This window comes from Myodes glareolus, chromosome 5 (assembly GCF_982192425.1).
Source record: "Myodes glareolus chromosome 5, mMyoGla1.1, whole genome shotgun sequence".
Lineage (NCBI taxonomy): Eukaryota > Metazoa > Chordata > Mammalia > Rodentia > Cricetidae > Myodes > Myodes glareolus.
This window is the reverse complement of record NC_142030.1, coordinates 35,979,344-36,006,085: the sequence shown is the minus strand read 5'-3', so window position 1 is coordinate 36,006,085 and position 26,742 is coordinate 35,979,344. Positions and strand designations below refer to the sequence as shown.

The 26,742-nt window shown below is 52.1% G+C and overlaps 1 protein-coding gene across 10 annotated transcripts in view; it reads left to right on the top strand.

Moving 5' to 3' along the window:
- Ldb3 (LIM domain binding 3) overlaps positions 1-26,742 on the top strand; it is a 58,260-nt gene that overhangs the window by 2,346 nt on the left and 29,172 nt on the right. For 2 of the 10 annotated variants that reach the window (XM_087906266.1, XM_087906263.1), the window contains exons 3-9: positions 7,047-7,198; positions 7,664-7,739; positions 13,528-13,550; positions 14,562-14,765; positions 16,684-16,698; positions 18,791-18,960; positions 19,434-19,470. In XM_087906266.1, the coding sequence (XP_087762392.1) occupies positions 7,047-7,198; positions 7,664-7,739; positions 13,528-13,550; positions 14,562-14,765; positions 16,684-16,698; positions 18,791-18,960; positions 19,434-19,470 (677 nt within the window). Of the gene's footprint in view, positions 1-7,046; positions 7,199-7,663; positions 7,740-9,006; positions 9,375-13,527; positions 13,551-14,561; positions 14,766-16,683; positions 16,699-18,790; positions 18,961-19,433; positions 19,471-24,446; positions 25,083-26,742 lie in introns of those variants that run through there. The other 8 variants (XM_087906267.1, XM_087906264.1, XM_087906265.1 and 5 more) reach the window with 6 other exon arrangements.

The following is a 26,742-nucleotide window of genomic DNA, read 5'->3' as shown; positions in this document are numbered from 1 at the left end:
AGACACTGCAAATGCTAGGCCTTTGGCATTGGCTGCCAAGGCTTACCTCTGGACCAGAAGCAGTTCACTCACAGAGACACAAGGCCAGGACTCTGCCCAGCTTCAGCAGTCCCCTGCTCTGGGGACAGTCACTGTAACTGTGAGGGGTGATCAGGCAAGAAGTCTGGGGTTACCAACTTGGAGCCCAGCAGACTAAGGCTTGCATGGGATAGAGGTGCCCGTGGGTAGCACACACATTCTGACACGGCCTAACTCCCATGCCTGGCCCATTGCCTGTCAGTCTGGGCACTGGTGGAAGCTGGCCTCTCTCAAAAGCAGGTATGTGTTCCTCTCAGGAAGAGCAGCTGCCTGCTGCATGCTGGGAGAAAGCTTGGGTATCACCTTGCCTAAGGCCTTCACACAGGCACTATGGTATCAACCTGAGCAGGGGATCCCCAAGACCCTCAATCAGTGAGCTTAAGCCTGAGACTCTGCAGAGATGGGGTTCAGGAGGGACACCCTAGGGTGGAGGGCAAATGCCTTTATTTATCCTAGACAGGTGCAGAGGCCTGCAACCTGAGCTGGCCTCTCCCCCTTCCCTCCCCCACCTTTCCCAATTCTCCAGGAAGCAAAGTTGAGGGAGCAGATCAACAGGCCCAGGTCTTACCAGGGCCCCTGCCTCTGGCCAGATGCTGGAGCTAGGTATGGGACCTTACCCCTTCATGGCACCCTCCACCTTAGGAAGGAAACAAATGTCTTCATTCAATTCTAACACAGCCTCAGTGGTCTCGCCTTAAATATGGGACAGTGCTGTCCACGTGAGTGTGTGTGTCTGTGTGTGTGTAGGTGTGGAAAGGAGGCTGGCTATGAGGCTAGTGTGTGAGGGGGCTGTGGGCTGTGTCAGACCTGCCTCCTTACTGGAAGGCCTCTGCTCTCAGGATCTCCATCCTTCCTGGCAGGCTCGCCTGGGCCACAGTCCAAAGGCTTTCTGCCTCTCCTCCAGTTTCAGCGTCAGTATTATTGGACTCTCCCAGCTAAGGTGGGGACACCGAGAGCAGAGGACCCTTGGGAAGAGAACAGAGGACAGTCTGAAACTATTCTGGGGGTGGCTGTGCTGGCGATTCCTGGAATTCCCAGGCCCCTGGAGCACAGCGTCTTGAGCTGTTCTCAGCGTTGCCTATCAGTGCTGACAGGCCAAGCTGTTTATAGCCCTGTTGAAGGTCAGGCAACCATCTAGCTAGCTATCCAGCAGCGAGATAAGAAACTGTCCTAGCTGGAGACTGCATTCTTAGAGGCGCATCTCTCCAGGTCCTCCTGTGACTCAGACTCACCTCTGACCCCTCGAAGGCCCTGATGGTAGCAGACCAGAGTCTCACTAGGTCCTAGGAAAGGGGACCTTGTAGGTCCCTAAACCAGAACACAAGGCAAGGGCAACTCTATGGGCAGACAGGAATGGGAGCAGATGCTGTGTGGAGACAGGAGACTATGAGGGCAGCAGATACGAGAAGTATATAGGCACCAGGAACGGAACAGGGGGAAATCCCCCAGTTGTGAAGACCCTCCAGTCCTTACTTACAACACGGCTTCTCCACTCTGCTGGAGAAGAACTCTGCTGTCCCTGCTTTCACGGGAATCACTTTTGGAAGCTTGAAGCGGATTTTTCAGGGCTAAGTGCACACAAGAACACTGGCGATTTGTTAGAGAAGCAGAAGAGGAACAGTGTTGGAACCTGGGGAAAGAGAGGAAGACCCGCAAAGCACACGTACACACACGGGGGGCGGGGGCTGAGTGTGTGAGGGATGGGATGCGGAGGAGCAGGGGCCTGTGGCTCAGAGGGGAAAAAGTTAAAAATGAGAACTTCTGGGGTAAGCAAAGCAGGGCATAGCAGAGTCTGGCTTATTTATACGCCGGAGTTGGAATAGAAGTTGAAGCCACTAGGAGACAGAAGTTTCCAGAAAAAGGGCAAAAGCTGGAGCAAGACCCCAGTGGAGGCCAGAGGGGAAAAGAACCATCCTGGCATGTGGTAATTGAATCCCACAGAGTTAAAATGCACTTAGGACTTCAAGGGGAGTCCCTGCCAGGCTTCGAAGAAGGGCTGGGAAGGTTCCACTCCTTCTGGGCCTGTTACCTGCCCTTAGCCAGCTCCACCACACCTGGCAAGTCGCACAGAGAATGAAGGCAAGGTCTATGTGCTTCTGAATATGGGGAGGGATGTTAAAAAGTTCTGTAGAGCCCAGGGACCCCAGAGAGAGGCTGCCAGCTGTCCTCTCCACTTCCAGGGAGCTAGCAGGTCAGGAGGTCATGGCATGGGAACTTTCAGACCCTGCATGACACTTTGTTTCCCTGGAACCCTAGATAAAACCCCTGCAACTCTGCCACGCCCTTCTAGGAATAGTAGGCTCTCTTAGGACTAGTCACTGGGGCTGACCCCCTGCCTTTCACCTTCTGTCAACTCTGTCGATCCCTGTGGTACAGCCAAACTGGTCACCTACCTGCTGTCCCCCAGTGTTATTCTTGACTTTTCTGGAGTTTTTAGGAGAAGGGGGTTGGGACAGAACTTAAGCCCCTTGAAGTGGAGATTCCACCGAAACCTTCTCTGCTCTGCAGCATCCTTATGTCACACCCTATTTAATGACGTAATCCTCATAACGTGTCAGAGAAGAAGGCCTTGCCCTGTGCTCTGCACACTCACTGGATTGTGTGACATTTCAACCAAAGCTGCGTTAAGTTGATCCTTTCCATTGTCCATACGCTTTCCTTTGTCGCCTTCCTCCTAGGCATGGCAGTGGCCATGACGTCAGCTGCCCTTGTGCTGCCTCTGGAGAACGGCTTGCGCCTGGCTAATCAGATGTGTCCTCTTGGCCACCATGGCACTCATTTCTCTATTGTCCTTGCCTGGCTGACACATTTGAGGGTCTAGAAATGGAATATTCTGGGCACAAGGTGGGCAGTGTTTAAGAAGACACCCGGGACTTCAGAGGCTGTTGAAGCAGTTGGCAAGGGAGGGCCCTTTGAGTCTTGTTGTCATGACCCACATGGTATAGAACAGTGCTTCTGGGACCAGTGATATGGTATGGGGTTCCCCAGGGTCATGGCCCAGCAACCATGGGCCGAGTGGCTAATCCTGGCCCAGTTTGTCCTTGGTGCCCCACCTTGTGGCCCTTCTAGGCTCTCCTTAGTGTTCATATCCACGATGGAACGTGATTGTTGGCTTAGAACAATTGAAAAACTAGGTAGAAACGAAACACCCATCCAGAGAGGACTTTAAATGTTCAAAAAGATATAGAAAGACTTTTTATTTTGAAAGGAAATATCTCCAAGAATGTGTGTGCTCTGAGTCTTTTCTGAGAGGAAGTCAACAGAGAAAGGAGGCTGTAAAGTGAGAGAAGAGATTTACTGAAACTAAACCTTTTCATGAGCCCTGGGCTCCAGGCAATGGTCCCACAGTGCCGGTCCCCTCCCCCAGCCTGCTGAGGCTGCCCCTGTGCTGGAGGGAAGGGATCTGATGGTCCTTGGCTGTCTTTAGCATCCCTGCCTCCCTCTGGTCTCCTTCTCTAAGGACACTGGAGCAGAAAAGAACATCTCCGTATATGCGACTACCCCACCCCCACTCGAGGGACTCTGGGCCCTGCTTAGGGCAGCCAAAGGCCAGGCCAGCTGAGCCCTGATGGGCAGACACAGATGCAGGGAGAGCGACGCCAGGGACAGGGGGATCCAGCTTGGTGGCTCCCTCTGGAATGTTTGGCTACTGACCAGGCTCCTGGAGCAAGGATTACCCCCCAGCCCACGCCTGAGGCTATCAGGGCCAGGCACAGGGAAGGATAAGTACAAGCTGGCCGTGCCCTAGGGAGAAACATGTCACCAGGCAGCTCTAAAGATACGGCATTCCTGACGGCCTGCAGCTGGCACTAGCTGATCAGGCCCAGCCTCCCTTGGATGTCATTCTGTTGTCCTTGCTTATACTCTCTCTCATCATGATCTGAGCACTGCTGGCAGTGTCCCTTCTGGCTTTGAAGCTCAGCCCTTCTGTGTGGGATTGGTAGCTGCTCCCCTGTACCCTACCCCCAAGCTGTTTGCTGCAGGGAACAAGTCCTTCTCCATAGTGAGAAGCATTGGGGGTATCCTTCTGTAGGGATGTCCTGCTATGGAAAGAGAGCGTTTTAGGTAGTGACATACCACAGGGCAGCTTTACTAGGAGATATCTTTCCCTGGGGATGTCCTGCCCTGGGTAGCCAGTTCTGGGACGTGGGCAGTCCACTAGGAGAGCAGGGCACTGGAAACTTTACCCTGGGTGTTTCCATCTGTCTTTGAAGGGCTCCTACAGGTGGCTTCATGGATGGAGAGTGGGGAAAGTGATGTGGGATAAAGAGAAAGTGGGATGTTATGGCTGGACAGTGATGATGAGAATTGGGAGTTCATACTTTTTCATCTTAAAGGTTACTATAGTGAATTGTTGGAGATAGCACAGCCTTGCATAGAAAGGCAGGAGGACGGGTATAGTTTCTGCATAGCGGCAAGAAGCCTCTTGTCTAGGAAAGCATCTTGGTTTTTTCCTTGTTCTTTCTCCCCCCCCCTCCCACGCCTCATACATCTGTGTCTGTGTAGACAAAAAGATAACTTGGGGTATTGTACCTCAGAAGTCGTTCACCTTGCTATTTGAGACTGGGTCTCTCATTGACCTGGGTCTTGCCTATTCAGATAGGCTGACTGGTCAGCAAGTCCTGGGGAAGTCTCTGCCTTCCCAGCACTGGGATTACAAGTGTACACTGACACCTGTTATTTTAGTTGTGTGTCAGGGCTCGAACTCGGGTCTTTATGCTTGTGCAGAGAACACTTAAAAGCCTGAGCCACCTCCCCCGCCTCTGTCAGTACTCTTCACCTCTGCATTTAAGACAGCAACACAGGCTCCCTGTGGTGATGGGATAGGAGATAAGGATGATTCTACGATGCCCCTCTGGCATTCGGAGAGTGGACTTTGCAAATCAGATGTCTTGGTCATTGAGACTTTCATTTCTCTGTAGTTCCTGCCTGGCAATTTGAAGTCCAGAAAGGGAATGTTCTGGGCACAAGATGGGCAGTGTTTGAGAAGACACCTGGAGTGGGGTGTGGTGGCACACGCTTTTAATCCCAGCACTTGGGAGGGAGAAGCACGTGGATCTTGATGAGTTTGAGGCTAACTTGGTCTACAGTGTGAGTTTCAGGACAGTCGAGGTTTTACAGAGAAAAAAATAAAAAGAAAGAAGACACCGGGAACATCAAACGTTTGTGAGCAGCAGTTGGCAAGGGAGGGCCCTTTCGGTTTTGTGGTCGTAACCCCCAGGGTATAGGACCAGCGCTGGGACCAGTGGCATGACTACAGCAAAGTGGTTTATTTTCTGGGCACAGCGACTGCAGGGCACCTTGATTTGTTCACAGTTCCCTTTAAGGAACCTGGCAGGAGGCTTCCATCTATGCTCAGAGCTTGATCAGAGGCCCACACAGGCTTGGTGCACAGAACACGGGACTGTCCCTCAGGTCATCCGTGATCGCCTTCTAGGATGGTTCCCAGACCTTAATCCAAATCCAGATGCTGATAGTATTAATGGATAGTTTTACTCCCACATCACAGCCAGGAAGGTGGGTAGGATGTGGCCAGAGATGCCAGGAGAACTAGCAGGTAGGCACGTCAGGGGACAAAGCTAAGAGATCCAGCCATCTGGGGGCGCTCAGAGCCTTCTCTTTCCTGTGATGTCGTTGATGATAAGGCCTGTGTCACATTCCTTGAGGGACTTCCTACTGACGCAGGATCAGCTCCTAAAATACATTTATGCACAAGTACCACACACTAGCAGATAGTTCCACCCTGCTTGTCTTCTCAATCCGTAACCATTTAGACTGGAAAAAATGAACAGGTTCATGGGATATTCTCAGGGACTGAGACATTCCATTGGGAGTCATAGAAATGAGGCTAATCTCCTATAGAAATTGAGGCTAATCTCCTAAGAAAGAAACATCTCGTGAGCTATCCTTCAGAGTAGGGCTGCTAATGTCCCTATGGCCGTTCCATTGAAACACTCTAAATTCTGTCACTGGACCTTCTGGAAGTTTATATCTCAGATGATGTCACTGTGGGAAGGGTCACCACAACACTCCAAGTACTGCAACTAAGGGGCCGCCCCACAAAATTTGGTATCATGTATGATGTCACTGAAAGTTCAGTGTGAGCCACCATGGCTTCCCAAGTAATAGTGGGTGTAGCTTTCTCAACATCCCGTGAAGTGTCTTCAGATTGGAGTCTCAATGGCATTCTGTGCGGTCAAAGATGGAGTCTCTTGGCAAATACTTTTGGCGGACGGTGGGGCACAGGAATTAGGAACTAGCTTCATAATTATGCTTTTCCTTCCAGAGGTATGCAGGTAGACAAAGAGCCTTAGGCCAGACACACTTCACGGCCTGTCCTGTTCTTATCCAAACAGGGCTGATGGCTCTAATGGTTTTCTGTGCACCTGTCCCCAGTAGCATAAAGCACCTGGTGCTTGGATGCTTTTGTGAGCGGTCATTTATGCTGCACTTTGGTCTGACAATGACTGTGGGCAGGGAGGTGATAAGTATTACCCTCATCTCTACGACTTTGCGGGGTGCAGGGCTAATAGTAATTGGTGGAGTATATAGTTCCCAACCATCAATGGCCTAGCGCAGAGGTAATGTATTCCTCACTTAGAAACCCTGACATACCATCTCTGCTCCAGGTAGTGACTCTGGGGTCCAGGCCCCTTCCTGTCAGCCACTTGACTGTACTCCTCTTGAGCATGTGCATTTAGTCAGTCAACCAGCACCATGCAGGATTCTATGACGGTTGCTGGGGATGTGTTCCTGGCGGTGGTATATGTTCCTTCCACCAGTATTCCACTGGTCAAAGCTGGTCCCTTGGTGGCTGTCAAAAAGTCCTAGTGGTGGCCATGTAAGGAAGGGGAAGCAGTCTTGGTGAGCAACCAGTGTCAGCCATTGGGAATCAATGGCAGGATGGGTATCAGCTGGATACACAGGCGAACCTTCCCTGACTCCCCTTCTTCTACTGTTTAAACCAGATCACTCCTGGCAGCAAGGCAGCCCAGTCCCAGCTCAGCCAAGGCGACCTTGTGGTGGCCATTGATGGCGTCAACACGGACACCATGACCCACCTGGAGGCCCAGAACAAGATCAAATCCGCCAGTTACAACCTGAGCCTCACCCTGCAGAAGTAGGTGGAAGCCCCCCAGAGGAGGGGATGCGGCTTTGGTGTGGGTATGCGATAGGGACGAAAGAGAGATGGTCCTCAGCATTTGCCTGGGTCTAGCCCTGCGCTGCAGAATCATATGGGAAGGAGGGGCTGAAATCACGGTCAAGCTATCATTGCCTCCCTTTATGGAGGTGGCTTAGTCAGAGAGCATGGCCACAGTGCCACAGGTACATGGAGGACTGGGCCCGGAAGGCCTGCTTCCTCCATCCTCAGGCAGCCCTACCCTCACCCCATGCAGAAGAGGCCTGCGGGTGCCGACAAGAATATTCCCGGGGCTATGACTCCTTGCCCTGCTCAAGCCCAGGACCTCCCTTAGGCTTGACATGTACTCTGGCCCTGTGACTCGACTGTCCAGCTCCGGGTCTCCCCAGGAGCTTTTGACCAGGTGCAAATGTCCTCACTGGGTCTCGTTTCTGGTTTCTCTAGGTCCAAGCGTCCTATTGCCATCTCCACAGCGGCACCTCCTATCCAGTCCCCGCTGCCAGTGATCCCTCACCAGAAGGTAGGTGCTCGGCCACGGTTCCTGGAGTGTGACCTTGCCTGCTTGCCTGCCCTTGGCACTGTTGACCCTCCTGGGAAGTGTTTGAGCCCCCTTACCTATGACACATCGAGTCGTGGAGATGCCTACTTGGGCCCAAGATACCATCCCAGGACCAGCTGCCGTTCTGAGAAGAAACCGGTTTGGAAAACAATGTGCTGAGAAGAGGGCCAGCATTCTAGCTAAACAGGAGATAGGTGTCTGTCTCGAGGGCTTTGACCCTCATTGTCTGGGGACAGAGACTTGTGTTGCTGTTAGAGAGGCCCCAGCTTGAGTCAGTCACTCCTGGAGGCACTCCCAAGTGTGAAGGGACCTTACCGGCCCTCAGGGTTTTCCTGTATACAGATTCTTCCAGTTGCTAAGTGTCTATCCATCCATCACAGCTACAGACCCCTCTTCCATTAGGAAAGCTGGTTATAATCCCAGAGGCTACACAGGAGTGGAGGGGCCGCAAAGCCCTGCCCCTAGATCTCACCACTAGATCCAGAGTCCTTTCCAAGCCCTCTTTAAAGCATCTGAACCCTGTGGGTCCAAGGGCCCTACCTAAACTTGGGAAGGTTGGTCCAAAGGCCCCATCTAAACTTGGGAAAGCCTACCCATAGCTCCTCCACTCAAATAGACTGACTCTAGTCTTCCCTTCGGAAAGATGAGATAGGAAGAAGAGGCTCACGGTAGTGGTGGAGGAGGATCATAGATTGGGGAGCTGGACAGAGGGCTGCTGGGAGAAACTGCTAGTGTAGATGAAGATGGTCAAATAGCCCAGTTGCTTTCTTAGGTTCCCCTCTGTACCTCCACCCCAAGAGTCAGTCAGCCCTGGCTATGAAGGGTCTTCTCCAGGTGGGGTCAGTGAATCAGGAGGCTTGTCTGCACTCACAGGGTACCCATCCAGAGGGAAAGGGGACCAATAGACAAGAGAGTGGTACCTTACTCTCTCTTGAGCCCCACATCCACAGAGGCAGACTCGGCTTTCTGGGAGAGACTTTGCGTTCTGTTCAGATGGATGCCAGCCTCCAGACCAGGACCCCCAGGCTTCCCTCCTCCCCTCCTCTTGCAAAGGGCCTTCCTTTTCAGTGCTCCATCTTGGTGCTTCATGCAGCAGGCTGCAGGCTGTGGGAGGTGGGAGACAGGTGCTCACCCTAACATGTCTGTTTCAGATGCACACAGAAGCACAGCCATGCGTGGCCTCTAACCGCTATCTTCTCTCTCCCTGCATGGTGCTGCCCTATGCCAGGACCCCGCTCTGGACACGAACGGCAGCCTGGCGACTCCCAGCCCCAGCCCTGAGGCGAGGGCTAGCCCAGGCACCCTGGGCACCCTGGATTTCGGGGACACCTTTAGCTCCTCCTTCTCCCAGACCTCTGTCTTCACCCCACACATGGAGGCCCCGGAATCTGTCCTTTCTCAGGGCAGCCCAGTGGCCAAGGCCAGCCCAGAGGGTGTACAGGGCTCAGTCAGCCCCAAAGTTCTGCCAGGCCCCAGTCAACCGAGGCAATATAACAACCCCATTGGCCTGTACTCAGCAGAGACACTGAGGGAGATGGCTCAGATGTATCAGATGGGCCTCCGAGGGAAGGCCTCAGGTGCTGGACTCCTTGGAGGGTAGGTAAAGGGCATCCTGCTGTCTGGTATGGAGGCCCTTGGGTCATCGGTGCTCACTACAACAGTCTGGTCAGGTGGTCAGGGGGAGGAATAGGCCTCAGCACAGGCAGCCTCACACCCATGAGGTAGAACCAGCCAAGATCAACACCAGCAGGGATCCTACTGATATTTGTTGTCAACCAGGCATATTACCACTGCCAGGCACATCGTTGCTGCCAGGAAAGCCACTCTGGAGTCACATATCAGGTTTTTGCAGAAATAGAAACTGAGGCTCAGAAAAGGTTAAGTTGCACGCAGGAGACTCTAACTCCCCAGATAGTCACCCCAGGCAACACCCCATCCCATGAGATGAAACTACCTACTGCCTCTGAGAACTAACGTTCTAAAAGAAAGACTAGTCCCCATATCCCTGGGTGTCTATGGCAAGAACAGGGAAGCATTAGAGATAAGAAAGAAAGTTCTCAGCTGGGCGGTGGTGGCTCACACCTTTAATTCCAGCACTCAGGAGGTAGAGGCGGGCAGATCTCTGAGTTGGAGGCCAGCCTGGTCTACCGAGTGAGTTCCAGGACAGCCAGGACTACACAGAGAGACCCTGTCTCTAAAAAGAGGCGGGGGTGGGGGAAGAAAGCAAGTTGTCTAATGATGAGGGTGATCTAGGAAGGCTACCCAAAGGAGGCAGAGCCAGAAGTACCCATGGAGAGACTGGGCAATGGTACGAGGGGAGGGCGCTTGCAAGACTGACCCAGGCTAGGGTGGCCAGCAAGGAAGCAGAACTCTGAGAAGAAAGAGATTGTGGGGAACAACAACCCGCTATGGTCCCCACAGTTGGCTAGTAAGTCTCCATGGGAGCAGGAGTTGAAGGAACACGGAGCCAGGTCACTGGAAGGATAGAAAGGAGGGATGCACGTGTGAGCATTATCAGCTGCCAGGCTCTCTCCCCTCCTGTCTCACAGTGGCTACGCCACAGCCCTGTGAAATGAATGTACTCATCTTTAGATGCAGAAGGCACAGCCAGCTGAGTTAAGGCATTCACTGTGGTCCAGTGTCTTGGTGAGAGAAATCTTGTGGTTGTCTGCAGTTAACGGGAGGATAAAGAACGGCATTTGTCACACACTGCACGTACTCAGGGCCTAGACTCTCCCAGCTGACAGGAGCGCCATCAGCATGGCCCCAGCCACACCCTCCTTTGCTCTTCTGTGTCTACTAGACCAGAACGCTCTGGTTTCTCAACTTCCCCAGCTCCTTCTGGAATCTGAGCAAGGCCAGTCTCTAGCATACCATTGCTTCCCCAAGCCAAGGCTTTCCCAGCAAGAAAGCTGAAAATTATAGAAAGGCAGAATAAAGATGGCTTCCTTTTCCTCCTCTGATGGGTAGGTCTTCCTGGTCCCTTCTGGACCCACCCCAGGCAAAAAAGTTGCCTTCTGGTTGACTAGGACCCCCAGAAAGCCCACTGGCAGTGATGGAAATGTCTCCCTGGCTGAGCTGACTCTGAGCTGGGAACTGACTCTTCTTTATTAATTAATTTACTTTATGTGTGTGGGTGCTTTGCCTGCATGCATATCTAAGAGACTGACTGATCCTCTAGGACTGGAATTACAGATTGTTATGAGCTGCCGGGTGGGTGTTGGGTTTTGAACCAAAATCCTCTGGAAGAGCAGTCAGTGCTCTTAACTGCTGAGTCATCTCTCAGGCCCCATAGGAAATGGCTTTGTCAGTAACTTCAGAGGTGGACATTGATTTCCTTTATCTTAACAAGTCAGATAGAGTGTGAAATTGACCCCTGGTCACACAGTAGTAAGAGACAGACAGAGCTAGTGATCTACCTGATTCCATCTTGACTTGAGATGGAGCCGGGAAAGCTAAGAGATCAGGAAACCCTGTCCCTACCCCATGGACTCCCAGGTGCCAGTCCTTTGGTGCAGACGCTGTCCAGAACCTACTTGGCAAATGTAGAAATTATCACTTGGTAATTGAAGAAGCGGGAGCCAACAGCATCCTCAGTGGGAAGGTGGACCAGAGGAGGAAGTGATGTTGGTACTTCATTCAAAGTTAAGGCTGATAGCAGTGTTGATGGTGTGGGCAGAAAGAGCTGGGACCTCTGCTGCCCTGAGGCCCCCACTTTGCTAAGTGTCTCACTGCTTGAAAGCAACAAATGGGCAGTTCACCATGCCCATCTACTGCATACATCCCATGCTGAAGGCTTAGACTGGGGTACAATTACTTGGCTTTACCCATCTGCAAGATGGAAACTCTCACTTGCTCCTTTTTTATATTTTTTAATTTTTATTTTATTTTTATGCGTGAGGGTTGTCTGTCTGTACGTCTGTGCACTACTAGGTATCAGATACCTAGCACTGGAGTTACAGATGGTTGTCAACTGCCACTTGGGTGCTGAAAATCAAACTTGGGACCTCTGGAGGAGTAGCCACTGCTCTTATCCATGGAGTCGTCTTTTCCAGTGGCCCCACTTCCTTCTTATGAATAGGCTTGAGATAGCAGAACTTGCCCAGAGTTGTAATGTTGAGAAGAGTCAAGGTTAGGAATTGACTTCTGTTCTGTCACGCTCCAAAACGAAGCCCCTTCCTTACTCTCCTCTGAGCAGTTTGGGGCGTGATTCTTGGCAACTGGAGCTCTGGGGAGACATGGAGGAGGACCAGTGGAGAACAAGGACAGAAAGGCCTGAACAACCCGTGCCCCTCTCCTCACCTGAAAGGCAGAGCAAGGGTCCCCAGCAGGCTCTGTATCCCTGGTGCCTCCTCCTGGGGTCTGAGTCCTGGCTCCTCTCTGTGCAGTGTGTGCTGCAGGCTTCCAAGCGTTGGGATGGAGCAAGAACCTAGAGGGGGCATTAGTGCCAAAGAAGGAGTTGGTTGCACAGGACAGAAGCAACCCCCACCCAGTCAGGTCAACACTGCCCTCTGCAGGGGACACTGGGCTGGCTGATCATCACCGGAGCTGACCCTGCAGTTGTCAGTACTGGCCAAACATGGCAAAGACATGGCAAAGCCAAGCTGGCCTTTTCCTAATATAGATCCACTTGTGGCTATTTTGGAGCCTGGGAGGACAGAAGGAATTTTATCAGCTCTGGGACAGTAGGGGACCTGGGCCTGAGCAGATAACACCATGGACTCTCTGGGGTGGGAAGTTCTTGGCTTCCCAGGGCCTTGGTTGTGGGGTGACCCGGGTCAGGCTAACTGGGGTTAAGGCTCCCTCTTCCAGAGTTTGTAGTGGACAGATGTAGGGAAGCAGATGTGTTTGGAGACAATGTCACTTCTCCTCCACACTTTTTCATCTCTAGTGTCAGACAGGGCCACAGATCTGCCACCACAAGCGGTCTACATTTAAAGAAGCATCATACAGATAATGCTTCCCCAAAGAAACTCATATTCCTAAAAACTCATTGCCCTATAGGAGGGAGGACAGGGTCCCTCTGTGCTGTCTATGCCAGGTGGCCCCTGCTGGGGGCTTTCCTGCACAAGCCTTGGACATGTTCTCCTTCTGGGCCTCCTCCTGCTTCACTGCTGGCCCCCAAGGCCTTTGGAGCAGTCACTGGGGACTGCATCAATCTCCTACTCCCTGCACCACGAGGAGTAGCCAGGGATGCCTGTCTGTCTTTGGGAGAGAGAATAGGGCCCAGGGGCGATGGGTAACACTGCTGCACATACAACAGCCCTGCAATGCCTCCTTGGGGCATGAATGCCCACGTTGCCCCATGAACAGAGCTAAGCTGTGGTTTTTCATATTTTGGGGCACCTAACCAGAAGGAACTGGGGAGCCTCAAGCCTTTTTGAAGTAGCTGCAGCAGTCATGTCTCTGTCTCAGCTTTCTCTCCAGGGTCTACAGTCAGGCTCTACCTTTGTGATCCATGGACCTGTGCATAGTCTTGAGTCAGACAAGAAATTCCTTCCCCTTGGCAAATCAGGAAATGCTGGGCTCACCATAAAGGAAGTCCTAGCACCTCCCACCCCAACCTATTCCTAGAGACCCTGATTCCTGACTCTGCGCTCTCTCCTTCCTCGCTTCTTACTCCTTGCAGACTGAGGCCTTGCTCCGGCCTCCTTCACGACCATTCTGAAGATGGTCCCTACATTCGCACTTCCCCGGTCGAGGCCTCACTCTGACTGTTCCATCTTCTTTGCTTTCTCTCTCCTTCCAGGTGGTAGCCAATTCTCCAGCCAAGTTAGTATCCAAGGACAGCATGTGTATGTCCCTGTGTGCCATTCCAGCATGCAGCTGCCTTCCGTTGGGTGTGGATGGCGTGTGCCTGTTGGCATGGGTACCTATGTGCATGTGTGAGTGGGGGTGCATTGTGCCCTGGATGAGCCTGCACGGGTGTTTGCTGGAGTATGGAGGGAAGTCGTTTCACACTTCAGCAGCTTGAGGCTTGCAGGTTAATTCAGGTGTGTGGGGTGCTGCGCTGTCACGAGCCTGTGTGGCTCTAAAGACTTTTCTGTCCCAGTGGGACCCCGAGAAGGACTCCATGTGATTTTATCTCTGCTTGGGGATGGCACCTACCTGTTGAAGGGAAGAACCTGGATGGGTAGAGGCTGGCAAGCTACAGCATGCTGGACTTGGGGGCCTGGGCAGCCTGAGCCATCCTCCAAGAAAGAAGCACATGCATAGAAGGATCTGGAAGAATGGAATCCCAGGCCACAGAAGAATGACTGGCAGGAAAAGCCCCTTCATGAAGGAACTTTGCTCAGAACCTCAGCACCTCCAAGTGTGCCAATGTGACCGCTTTTCGCCTTTGGAACAGTCTAGAATCTGCTTGGGCTGCTGCCTCTTCTGTCACATGGCCCAGCTTCTGTCTTCTTCCCAAGTCCCGCTCCCCTAACCCCGCTTATGTCTGCTTCTCCATCCTGCTGTGCATGATGAGAATGCTGACCCTAGGAGGGAAGTCAGGCTGCAGGGAAGCCTGAAGGGAGTGGGAGAGCCCACTCAGGTGGATATGAAAGATCTCCTGCAAGGGTCTTGGGAGGTGCCAAAAATTCTCCTGGGCACGCCCAGGCAGCCCACAGTGGGGAACTTGGGGAACTTGCTTGGGCCAAGACCTCAGCTTTGGGAGATCTCTCTCCACATTCCCACCAGCACCCTGGACTTGACTTTCCATGTAACCTTCGCCTGTTGCCCTCTCTCCTCCCCATCCCTCTTCCCTTTTCCACTCCCCCCTTTCCCACCTGCCCTCCTCAGCGCCGACTACCAGGAACGCTTCAATCCCAACGCCCTGAAGGACTCAGCCCTGTCCACCCACAAGCCCATTGAGGTGAAGGGTTTGGGCGGCAAGGCTACCATCATCCACGCACAGTACAACACCCCAATCAGCATGTACTCGCAGGATGCCATCATGGATGCCATCGCCGGGCAGGCCCAGGCCCAGGGCAGTGACTTCAGTGGGTAAGCACTGTGGAAGCTACCAAACTCTAGCAGGACCAGTTTTCTTCTCTCACCTAGTGACTCCTGGGTTCAGACCTCCGGAGGACCAGCCTTCACCAGGGACTTCAGGAATGTGTTGCCTTTTTTCTCTTCAGAGTCCGCCCTGCATTTGGCTGTAGGAGAAATGGCAAAATGTAGAACGTTGTGCTTCCTCAAAGGGATTGTCAGACTGAGTTTCCCAGGCTTTATGAGAGGTGCTGGTTAGAGACTTTGGCGGTGCTTCTGCTCCAGCTTCGGCAGAGCACAGGAGCCTCCCCGAACCTCTCATAACTAAAGCCGTACTGGGGAAGTGGAGGAAAGTGTCTTATTCTAGTGATGAACATCAATCCCGCACTTGGTGGGTTTGTTATTGGGAGAGGCCTTGGGTCAGCTATCCAAGGTATGTCAACCTTATCCTTTGCATGTCTCTCCTCCTCTTTGCCCCAGGAAGCCTGGCTTCAGAGCAGTAGGGTTTAAAATGACCTTGATTCCTGGGATTGGTCTATTAGCTTGGTTGGGTAACTCGAAGGTGGATTAGGGACAGAGTTGGTAGAAACTCAGACGAAACTGGTACCGTTCAAGTATTAACAGAGGGGCCATTCTCTCCTGTCTTCTTCTCACCCCATTTCTGTCTCATCTTTGTTTCTTTCTCTATATCTCTCATCTCCTTGCTGCATCTCTGTCTTTTTTTTTTGTTTTCTTCTCTATTGTTTCTTGCTTTTATCTGTCTCTCTCATCTGTTTTCTTACACACACACACACACACACACACACACACACAAATGCATGCACATGCACACACAGGGGTACCAGGAGGGCAGGTCATTACTTTTTTCTGCTGGGGAATGTCATAGTACAGAGCTTACCTCTCTAGGCAACATATTATTCCTGGATCAGAGATTCCCACAAACTCAGGAGAAAAAGGTCTATGGAAACATTAAACTTTTTTCTGCAAGTATAAGAACAGATACTGTTAGAGGGACACATAAATGTCCCAGGCATTTCCTACGGAACAAGGACAAGTACTTGTGGCCATGGTGTACTTACAGAGGCCAGAGGATAAGGCACCCAGCTACGCATCCTGAGCTCCATTTCTGGAGAGAGCCTGATCTCGGCTCAGAGAGGCACTACTCCCTGTCGACCACCAGAGGGCAGAGGTTGTCCTTTTTGCAGTCACTAGTCCGAAACCTGCAGTTTAGGACTGCAGGCATCCCTTTGCAGACATCTGGACTGCACTGATTTACTTAAATCGTTGGTTCAAAGAAAAAAAAGTGACCATGCAATTTTTTTTTAAACAACCATTAGGTCATGAGTACCCAGTAAAACAAGTCTGCCTGACCAAGCCCAAAAGTCTATGGGATGTCCTGTTAATATTTGTTTGTTACATGGTCTTTGGCAAGCCCTTAAAAGTGGTAGCCAACACCAAAGGACAGTCAAATGGGAAATAATGTATCAACTGTTCAGCACACTATATTTTCTGCACAGTGGGAAAACGTCTAGTGTTTGATTTTATTATCAGAGTGCCTGTGATTTGGAGACTGTGGTGCTCAGACTGTGAATCTAGCTGTCTCCCACCTGTTCCCTTCCCTTTCCGGTCTCTCCTTTTGCTAGCGTGCCTGGAAAGGATCGACCTTTCCCGTTCCTTTTAACATGAGCGCACTGCGCTGACGCTGCTATGGCGCAGTGAGGAACCCTCCTGGCCATGACGTGTTCCGTTTCTGCTGTTAATCTCCACGGTTCTTTCCTCACTGACAATTTTCTTTTTCTCTCTCTCTTCTCCCTTCGCCCACCCAACTCCCCTAACTTATTTCTGGTCCTAACCCTGCTCTCTTGCGTGCGCTGCCCCTCTGCTATCCCATGATGGACGCGCACTCGCGGCTGGGTTACCTTCTGCTTGGCAGGGCGTCGCCGCTGGCGTAAGTAGACCCGCAGTGTCCGTCTTGTCGTCTGTCTGGTTGCAGGATGGTGTGTGGGTCTGGTGGGGTGTGTTTGAGGACAGTGGTCAGCCCATGCACTCTGTCCACCTTGTTCCTCATGCCCACCTGTCAGCCACCGACATCCTCTGCAGCCTCCGCAGGCAGATGCTTGTCTTTTGGAGTTCACCTGTGTCAATGTGGCTATGGAAGTCTAATCCTGGCACTCACAGTGCGCCCACCCTAGCCTAAGGCTTCATTACCGCCTTCTCCTTGCCATGCTTTGGTGAGGTTTTCCAACCTTTTCTAGCTTCCCTAGGACAAGACACACTTGGGGGACTAGAAAGCACACTGGGCTATTATTCAGTGCCAGAAGGTGACAAAGTCAAAGGCTACTCTTTTAGGAAGCCAGTCCTTAGAGTTCACAAGAACCAAAGAGATCTGGTTGTGCCCAAAGGCCTCAGGAACCCTTAGAATCTATCCCGTATGAGAAACGGCTTTCTACAAGAAGAGCAAGAACCCAGGCTTTTCCTCTGCTTCTCGCGCAGCAGCAAACCTCTCTCTGGATAGACCCCAGGGGAACCTGGCTCTCTAAGCTAGAGAAAGTCTTCAGGGAAGCAGGAGCAGGGCCACCTGCACCTCCACCCCAATTCCTTTTCTATCGAGCTGTCCTAACTTACCCTAAGTCAAGCCCAAGGAACCTGTCCTGGGAAACTAGGCCATTTCTATCCAGCGTCATGCAGAGAAAGTCGGAAGGCTTGTGAACTAGGGGGAGCCTGTCCTAGCTAGCCAGCCCCCACTAGGCAGATGGAGCCAGGCAGGAGGGGGCGAGCTAGGGCCTGCCTCAGTCTGTGTCTTCTGTGGTCGGAGCATCTCATCCAAGCAGTGTAGTCCCTGGGAGGCAGATGAGGCCTTTGAGCTTCCTGACCATAGAACACCTGACAGAAAGGACCCTGGGCAAACTAGATGTGGTGACACATGATCTCAGTACTCAAGAGAACAGGGCAACGGCAGCTACATAGCAAGACTCTGCTTCCAGATAAATAAATAAAAGTGAAGTGAAGACTAGCAATAACAAAGGGGAACAAAAAGGACACTGGACTGGGGCCTGTGTCACCTAACTCATCGTTCAGTGGTACCTGTCTACTACAGCCTGGCACTAATCAGCTGACCTCTCTGGACCTCAGTTTCAAACTCTATAGAGGAAAGGACTAACTGGCACGCTGTTACTACCACAGACCTGGCCTCTGACATCTGAGAGGGTTTCTGGGCAAGACAGATTCACAATATAATCCATAAAACATCAGTCAGGTGGAAATTCCAATGCCTGAGAAGCTCTGGGATCCCTGCTGGCTTTGATCTGGTGTTGAAAAATTCATCCAGCTAAGAATTTTGGGCACCTACCATATATATGTCAGACCCTGGTAGCTTAAGGGAATATCACCAGGTTCCCCTCAAAAGATTATGCTGCTTGGGTGCAGGGACCATGTCTGCAGTATCCTCCATCCCCGGCCCCAACCCCACTGGCCATGCGCATGATGCCAGTACCGAGCAAAATTTCCCACTTCATTTCTCGTAACACTTCATAGCCAGGCTGTCTCCGGCAGCCGAGCCAGAAGCCCCAGGCATCTTCCAGCAGCAAGGCATTGGCAGCTTCATAGCTGGATCTGTGGGTGTGAGGAGGCCATTGGATGGGTCCTGAGCCTCCAGGTCCCTCAGGCAGGCCGTTCTCCACGCAGGCAGAGCTGGCTCAGGAAAGCCAAAATCAATTCAAGGAGAACTACCTCCTCCTTCCCTAAAGGGACTCCAGGTTGTGGGGTGGGAACTTGTTCAGGCCCAGGATTAGCACTGGAATGGGGCCAATGGGAAGGATAGAAACCTCAGGGGCAAGAAGAGCCACTGTCACGCTGGACCTTCCCTGACCTCTGAATCCCTGAGCACCGAAACCCTAGGCTTCTCAGCTCTTCTGGTACTAGAGGGTGAAAATAGTGGGCACAGATGTGGGGGGTGGGGGGAGGGAAGCAGTGTGAGAACCAAGTGGTGGTGGGGTCTGAGTTCCAGCCTGGCCCCCACCCACACCCCTTCTGTCCTACAGGAGCCTTCCCGTGAAAGACTTGGCCGTGGATAGTGCCTCTCCTGTGTACCAGGCTGTGATCAAAAACCAAAGCAAGCCGGAGGATGAGGCTGACGAGTGGGCCCGCCGGTCCTCCAACCTGCAGTCTCGCTCCTTCCGCATCCTGGCCCAGATGACAGGGACAGAATACAGTGAGTAGAATCGCTGAAGTGGCAAGGTGGGCAGAGGGGAGTAAGACAGAGGGGTACTGGCTCAGTCTTAAAGCCGATAGAAGCTGAGGAGTCAAGCCACTTGCCCTTGACAATTAATCAACATTGATAGAAAGTTGGCAACTGGGAAAAAGCCTCTGGGTCCCCGGCTGGGCCTTCCATTCTAACCCCTAACATGAGCGGAAGCCTTGTCATCCGATTTCCAGCAAGATAATGGCTCATGATTGAGAAAAGAGGGCCTGCAGGCCTTCTTGGACTACTCCCTCCCTACTGTACAGTGTCCTCTCAACTTCCCCTGGCAGAGGCCTGGCATGCACACACTCACTGCCACCACTGAGAAGATGGTACAGCAAGAGTCCAGGGCCTGGCTGATTCCTAGAGTGTCCTCAAAAGTCTAGTGGACTCCCTTCCTCTGCTTCATGTGAGTTCTCCTGACCAACTTCTTTCTCCCACAGTGCAAGACCCTGACGAGGAAGCTCTGCGAAGATCAAGGTAGGTCCCTAGACTTGGGTTCCATGGCCTTGCCTACTAACCTCATCCCTCCCCGGGTAGCCCCCAGGCCCCATGACTCATGGAAAGAACCTTTCATGTTTATGTATTTGAAAAGCTCGGCCCTTAAAGGGCTCCAGCGGATGCGGACTTGGGTGACTTTCCCAGGTCAGTTAGGTAGACACAAGAGTGAGGAATCTAGGCTCTCCTGGCTCCCTTCCTGGGCAGGGGCAGGGCTGCTTTGGCCTTTGCTGGGCTTCGGAGAACTGTGAGGGCATTGAGCCAATGCTTTGCCAGCACACTCATTTGTGGGCTTGCCCCTTGTGAGTCTGAAGGCTTGGCACTGTGAGCAGGCACGCAGAGGGTCATGCTAGGCATGAATACCTGACCCTTAGATTCACTGGCCCACGCATACACTGAGGCACCAGTTCTAAACATTACTCCAAGTGTAACAGCTGCTGCAGGGAAGTACAAGCCCTTGGCACAAGGAAGGACTTGTATAGGGCTAGGCATCTCAGGGCAAGGTCTCCTGATCAGTGGCAAGTTTGGGGTCACCATTACTTGCTTACTGCCTGTGCCCTGTTAGGAGCTGTAGCCCTGGGCATGAGTGGGGCATGGCTGTTTTGAAACCCACTGGAAGCTGTCAGGGCCTTCCATGGTGAGGCATGGGGCCTGTGTGATGATCTGTCTATTTCTGGTAGTGAGTATGCCATCTGCATGTTCTTCTTGGACAGTCTGTCTGGGGCCAGCGAGTCCTGTGACGGCCTCTCTGGGAGGGTCTGGGACTCAAAGGCATGTTCTACCCCGAGCCAAGCTTTCTGTACTTGCTAACCACACTCGGTGGCCACAAGAACTCGAGAAGTGTAAGGTTCTGGGGGCCAGCTGGGACTCCATGTGCATTTGATTGTTGAACTTGTGTTTCTGCCAGCCCGAGCTGCTCCCACTCTTTGACCGGGAGTGGGCTCCTCCCAGCGCTGCCACGGGTGGCATGTAGTCCCGGAAACGTGTTTAACCTCTTAGCTCCTTTGCGCATCCCACACCCAGTATGACGCTGCTGTGTTCATCTCAGGTGTGGAGAGCCGGTTGTTTTATGTGTGGCTGAGCTCTCGGCTCTCCATTCCGCCTGGGCTCTGTGGTCCCTATTTGCAATGTCTGTGCTTTCCCCGCCTTCTTCATTGAAGCCACCCACGTAGATGTCCCGGGGAGCAATGCAGACTTTCCCCAAGACTCAATAGAGGGGCCTTTATGTCACTCCCTGACACAGTAAACGACTGACTCCCCAAGTTCTTTGCATCGGGAAGTCAGCTGGAGACCTTTTTCTCCCTTCTACAAGACACAGCAGTCTTCCTTCGTGGCCTTGCCACCTCTTCTGGTCACTCCATCCTCTTCTATCCAGTATGCCTACGACTCCTGCAAACTTGTGTCTCGTCGACAGCCATTCGTGCTTAGAAGGAAAGGGGTCCCAGTAGAAGGAGAGACAGCCTGCTCCCTATTCTCCTGGAACATTAGCAGGCTCTCCCAGAGAGTTTCCTCAGACAAAAATTTGGCAAGAGGTTTCAAAAAGAGACTTCAACCTACTTCCTCCCTCAGGCCCGGTCCATCCCTCCCAGGGTTCCAGGCCCTTCAGGGAAGACTGAGGTTCCAGCCAACCTTTCCCCAGAACCAGAAGGTGCAAGCCTCTTGATTCTGTCTCTTTTTTCCTGACTTTAATTTGTTGAGGGTTGTCCTCACAGGCAGAGTCTTCCATGTCTCTAAATCCCATCTGCCTGGAGCTCTGGGGCAGAGGCTGTGCGCGCCCTTGTTCCTCTCTGCTCAGGAATAAAGTGCCGAGTTCAGTCTGCAGCCCCTGGGGTCCCAGCCTCACCCACTCAGGCGGCCACATGAGCAGAAGAAAGCATGTTTGCCCCTCATATGCTGCCTCCAGACTGCTCAGGGTACTCGCTTCCCCACGGTCAGAACCACACCCTGACTCCAGAGCTGGAGGCTGAACCCTCAGGCCTGCTGATCCATCCTGTGGGCTGATGACAGCTACCACCCTGCTTGCTTCTCCTCCCACATTGGCCCCTAGTATTCTGGCACGCTGACAAGTCTGAAAGCCACAGCTAGAGACACTGGGGCGTCCAAGCACCACAGTCTAAGCAGACCCGGGAGGCCTCCTTCCTGTCTTTTGCTCTCCCCTCTTTCTCTCTCCTCTGTGTGTTCCTTGTCTCTTCCTTTCTTTGGCTAGCCACAGAACCAAACAGAGTTGGTTCACTAGATTCATAGAGGTTCTAGAATTGTCCTTCACTTTGTCATTGAACACTGATGACAAATTGTCATTAAGCCTCATTGGGCTTTGCTTAAACTGGGAATTCAACCGGCAACTGGCCAGATCTCATTTTGCGCCTCCGTTGTCTCTATGAGATGGCTGTGGATGCTTGCAGTGCTGGGTGAGCCTTGCCACAAGGCCTTTGCTTGTACTTCTTTCACCCACTCACCCTGACCCTAGAGAGGCAGCTATGTGGCAGGGGAAAGGCTCAGCACAAAGATGGTAGTTTTGCTGTTGAACTTCCGTGTGGCTTAGGACTACTTGTGTGGACCTCTCTGAGTCTCTTGGTATGACGCAAAGGTTGGATCAGACCAGTGTTTTACAACCATGTTAGCACCTAGCAGCCCCACCTTTGTGCAACAATGTTATAGAACTCCAGTGTGCTGAATTCGAGGAGTAGAGTGAGCGCATTCCAGGTCACATGGATGGGAAGTGGACTTCTGTGAACATGGCAATCGGTGTGGAGGTGCAAGACCAGGGCCTGGTAATCGTGACTATGTGTAAGATCAGCTGTGCCTAATGTCGGTCTCTCTGACTCTTGCATGCTGGCAGTTCGTTTTGAAACTGGACTTCTCATTCTGAGGCAGTTTCCAATTGACTTGCAGTTGTAAGAAATGGCAGAGGTGTGGTGGCACATGCCCTGAATCACCGAGCTTGGGAGGCAGAGGCAGGTGGATCTCTATGAGTTTGAGGCCAGCCTGGTCTACAGAGCGAGTTCCAGCATAGCCAGGGCTGTAACACAGAGAAACCCTGCCTAAAATAGAAAACAAAAATAAAAACAAACAACAAAAGAGAGAGAGAGAGAGACTCCTTGTGCCTTCCCCACTTTCATTTCTACTGGCAAAGTCTTACATCACAGCACAATGTCACACTGATAATTAATGATAACATAACTTAAACTCCAAGCACAGACTGTCCCACACCTAAGACTATTCCCCATGTCTCCACACATTAACACACATACACATCCCCTTACCAGTGATGAACAATGGTACATAACCATTTTTGGGTTGGGTTTTTCTATTAGCAAAATTCCTTTGGACTTTACCTAAGTTGTTGAGTGAACCAGTACAAATTCACACACACACACACACACACACACGCACGCACATGCACACATGCATGCACGTGCACACACACACACTCACACCCTGATTCCAAAACCCAAAGCACCTCAAACCCAAAACTTTTCTGAGCACCATGAACTACAAAAGACGGAGACTTTTACCTTTGACCTCATGTCCAAACACAGATTCTAGGCCAGGTGTGGTGGTGCTTGGTATAATCTCAGCCCTTGGAAAGCAGAGGCAGGCTGATCTCTGTGAGTTTGAGGCTAGCTTGCTCTACATAGAGAGTTCCAGACCAGCTACACAGTGAGATCTTGTCTCAAAAAGAAAAACAGAAACAGTAGGCACAGAAGCTAGGCTGGGATATAGCTTGGCAGAGGGCTTGTCTACCTGCACGAGACCCTGGGTTCAGTCTCCAGGGCTGGAACAGTGCTGGGAGCAAAACACAGGTCTCATAAAAAATTACATTTGAGTTGTGTGTAAGGAAGTGTATATTCGATATAAATGAATTTCATGTCAGGTTCCCAAGATATCTCCTTATAAATGTGTAAATAGTCCAAAACCACTCAACATCCAAAGCGGTTCTGTCCCACGCATTTTGGATCAAGGTTATTCAGACTATAGTTCATTTTCTCCTTTTTGCTGGTAAGTGGTATCCCTCAATGGGGATACAGCAGTTAGATTTTGATTCTGATTTTTACTTAGGTAACTGTTCACAGTGCTACCTCTGGACAATGCCAGCACTATGTTTTTTTAAACTGTCTCGGTTCAGGTTGAGTGCACTGTGTTTACGGTTCGATGTGCCCCCTTCACCGCACCTCTGCTATGGAAGTGTTACAGGCCCTTCTGCCAGGAGGGTTAAGACCCAGCAATGTTGGCTGGCCTTTCCCTGCTCTCCTCTTCCCTTTCTACATTCTAGCCCTGGGGTGCCTGCACTGCACCCTCACCTGGGCAACTGTGGGTAGGGCTTCCCAGAGACCCCACTGACTGGAAGTACAGGTCCCTCTCCTTTGTTTCCCTGGCAGTGAGTGTGTGTGTGCTTGTGAACTGGGGTAGACCTGAGCTGTTCTCAGGATCTGGGCCGACAGGAGCCCAGGGGAGCGTTTGAAGTCTTCATTCTGGAGATGGTGAAGGTGAGGAATGCCAGGCAGTTCAGGGAGGGAGGTGGCAGGTCTACCCATCGGTCTTAATCACGGAAGTTAAGTGTCCCTTCTTCTCGGTGCCCAGCTGGAGGACAGAGCCTGTTCTGGGCCTGCCTGCCTGTTTGGTTGAATTCTAAGAGCCCACAGCCAAAGCAGCTTTGCCCAGCCCTACCCGCATGGGCCAGGGAGCCCGCCTCCCTTTGCCCTCCCTGCCCATTGGCCCTCTAACCAGCCCCCTATTCTGTACCTGAACCTCTCCCTCCAAGCAAGGCAGGGACTTCAGTCTCTCCATTTCGCCCCTGGAGAGTAAGTACCCCAAGGGCGGTACCGTCCCTCCCTTTGTCCCAGCTTCAGGCAGGGAAGTAGTGGACATGTCCCCTAACCCCTCTCTTTCTCCCTCTCTTTCTTTTTCTGTTTCTGTCTCTGTTTCTGTCTCCCCCTCTCTCTGTCTCTGTGCCACAGGGAAAGGTTTGAAACGGAACGTAACAGCCCACGTTTTGCCAAATTGCGCAACTGGCACCATGGTCTTTCAGCCCAAATCCTTAATGTTAAGAGTTAAAGGGCTGCCTGGATTCCCCTGAGCCATGGCAGGCTGGGCCCCCACCCCTCTCCCACACAGATCTGGCATGTGAACCCCGTGGTGATGCTTGATATTGAAAGACTGTGCCAAGGGTACCTCTGGTAGCCAACACTAGCTCTTCTCCTCTCTGCCCGTCCCAGAGTTGACAGCGGGGGCCCAGTGCCATGCACTCAGCACCTCCTTCCTACCTCTCCAAGTCCCAGCCCAGTGTGGCCTCCCCAGCTCCCACAAGCAGAGCCTCTGAACACACCTTATGCAAACCCTTAGCTGTAGTCCAGAGGGGACATGGCAGGGTTTGCTGGCCTAACACTGCCAAACGATGGAAATATAGTGACCGCTGGTCATTTGCCCATGCCCCTTAGCACCTGGCCTTAATACTCACCTGAAACACGTTGCCTGCAGATCAGGGTCCTGGGTGGGCACCCTCTTCTCTGTACCTGTGTGCTGGCTTCCTAGACCTTTCTCGTGTACATATAAGCATGCTCGTGTTGAAATAAAGAGGATTTGAAATGAACAAACCAAGCCCCAATCATGCTGTGCCTGTGTGTGTGCCCTGTACCCCATCTTGGGAGGGCCTTCAAGGACAGTGCCAAGGTCAGAGAGGATAGGTATGGGCAACCGAGAGTCAGGGATAGTACCCAGCAGGGAAGGCCCAGGGCAGCTCTGCTCGCTGCAGCAGGTGAAGGATCCACACTGGGTTGTCCCTGGGGAATGTGGATGGGGACTACTCCAGGCCTGTAGCTGTTTCTTCCACACTCAGCTATGACTGACAGGTGGCGCCTCACCATCAGGAAATATGGCAAAAGCCCTTCCCCTAGGCCATCCTTACTCCTGTTCAGCATTGTCTGGGTGGTCTGAGACGTACTCCAGTGGGCACACTTAGACAATGGGACAGTTTACAGGAAAACCCTGGAGATGGAGATGGGAGGACCTAACAGAGTCCTGGTGACAGAGCGTAGGGGGAAGCCTCCAGCTTGGTCTTGCTCTTGGCCCCACCTGTGGCCTTATGCTACACTGGAGCACTTAGTGAAGACAATCAGAGCAGCCTTGACTGAAAAGCTCTAGCCCCTGCCGGCAGGCTTGTTGTTTCAAAGTCACCTACCTGCCCAGCAAGCAACCCTGGTTCCTCGCTACATGGGATCATAGGCTGAGAGCATAAGGACAATGGCATTTGGAAAATGAAGGAAATACAGTGGACCAACCTTCAGGATGCCCTACATCCTCTGAGGCTGGATGGCCGGAACCCTGTTCCTACCCCTGCTGTCTGAAAACACGTTCTCTCTGGCGAGCTCACCTGGGATGGCCAGTCAGGGGAGCTGTTCACTCCGCTCCACCCCTGAGATGCTCTCCTAGCCTGTTCTTCCTTAGCCTCCCACCCTTCCTTCTTCTAATGGCCTGATGCCAGGGCCAGGGCAAGTCCAAACAATGGTCACCGTGACCGAGGACACACCTGGGGAGAACAAGAGATGTCTACCTTCGCCCATATTTGGACTGATGACTTGCAAGGCCCAAGAGGAGGTTGTAGGGTCAGAGGTGGCCAGACATAGAGAGGTGGTAGTGGTTCCAGGCAGTGGGCATCCTATGAATGGAGAAAGACCTGAGGAGATCACTCCAAGTTGTTGGACTCTAAATCTCTTGTCCCCAGTCCTGAGACTGTTAGTGATCTCTTGGAGCTCCTTAGCTAAAACACAAAAATGTTCTTGCTCACTTCCTAGTATCCTGGTGCCTCTCAGCTTTTCCAGGCTCCAGGCTAAGGGCCCTCAGAGTAAACAGAGGTTCTCCTCAGTTAGCAGCACCCTGTGTCTGTGAGTGAGGCTCCTGGCTACAGATACAGAGTTCCAAGCTACGAGATTTGGAACATATTTTGAAGGCAGAGTGGAATGGGCAAAGGTTACAGGGCACTATTCCCACTGCAGCTGATGGCAAGATTCACAAAGGCCATGATGTGACGGAGGCCCTGGCCTCGTTACAAAGTGACATAGCTGAACTCCCCTGTGCTATAGTACCAAGACAAAAGACAGAAGGTCGACTAGGGGGATGGCAACATAAAAAAAAATTATGATCAACACCTGAATGGCATTCTCTCATCGTGCAATGAACAGGAATTGTCATACTTCACTGTCTTAGCTAACACAAGGAGTATTGACATCCTAATCGTACCAAATCCCCTTTCACACC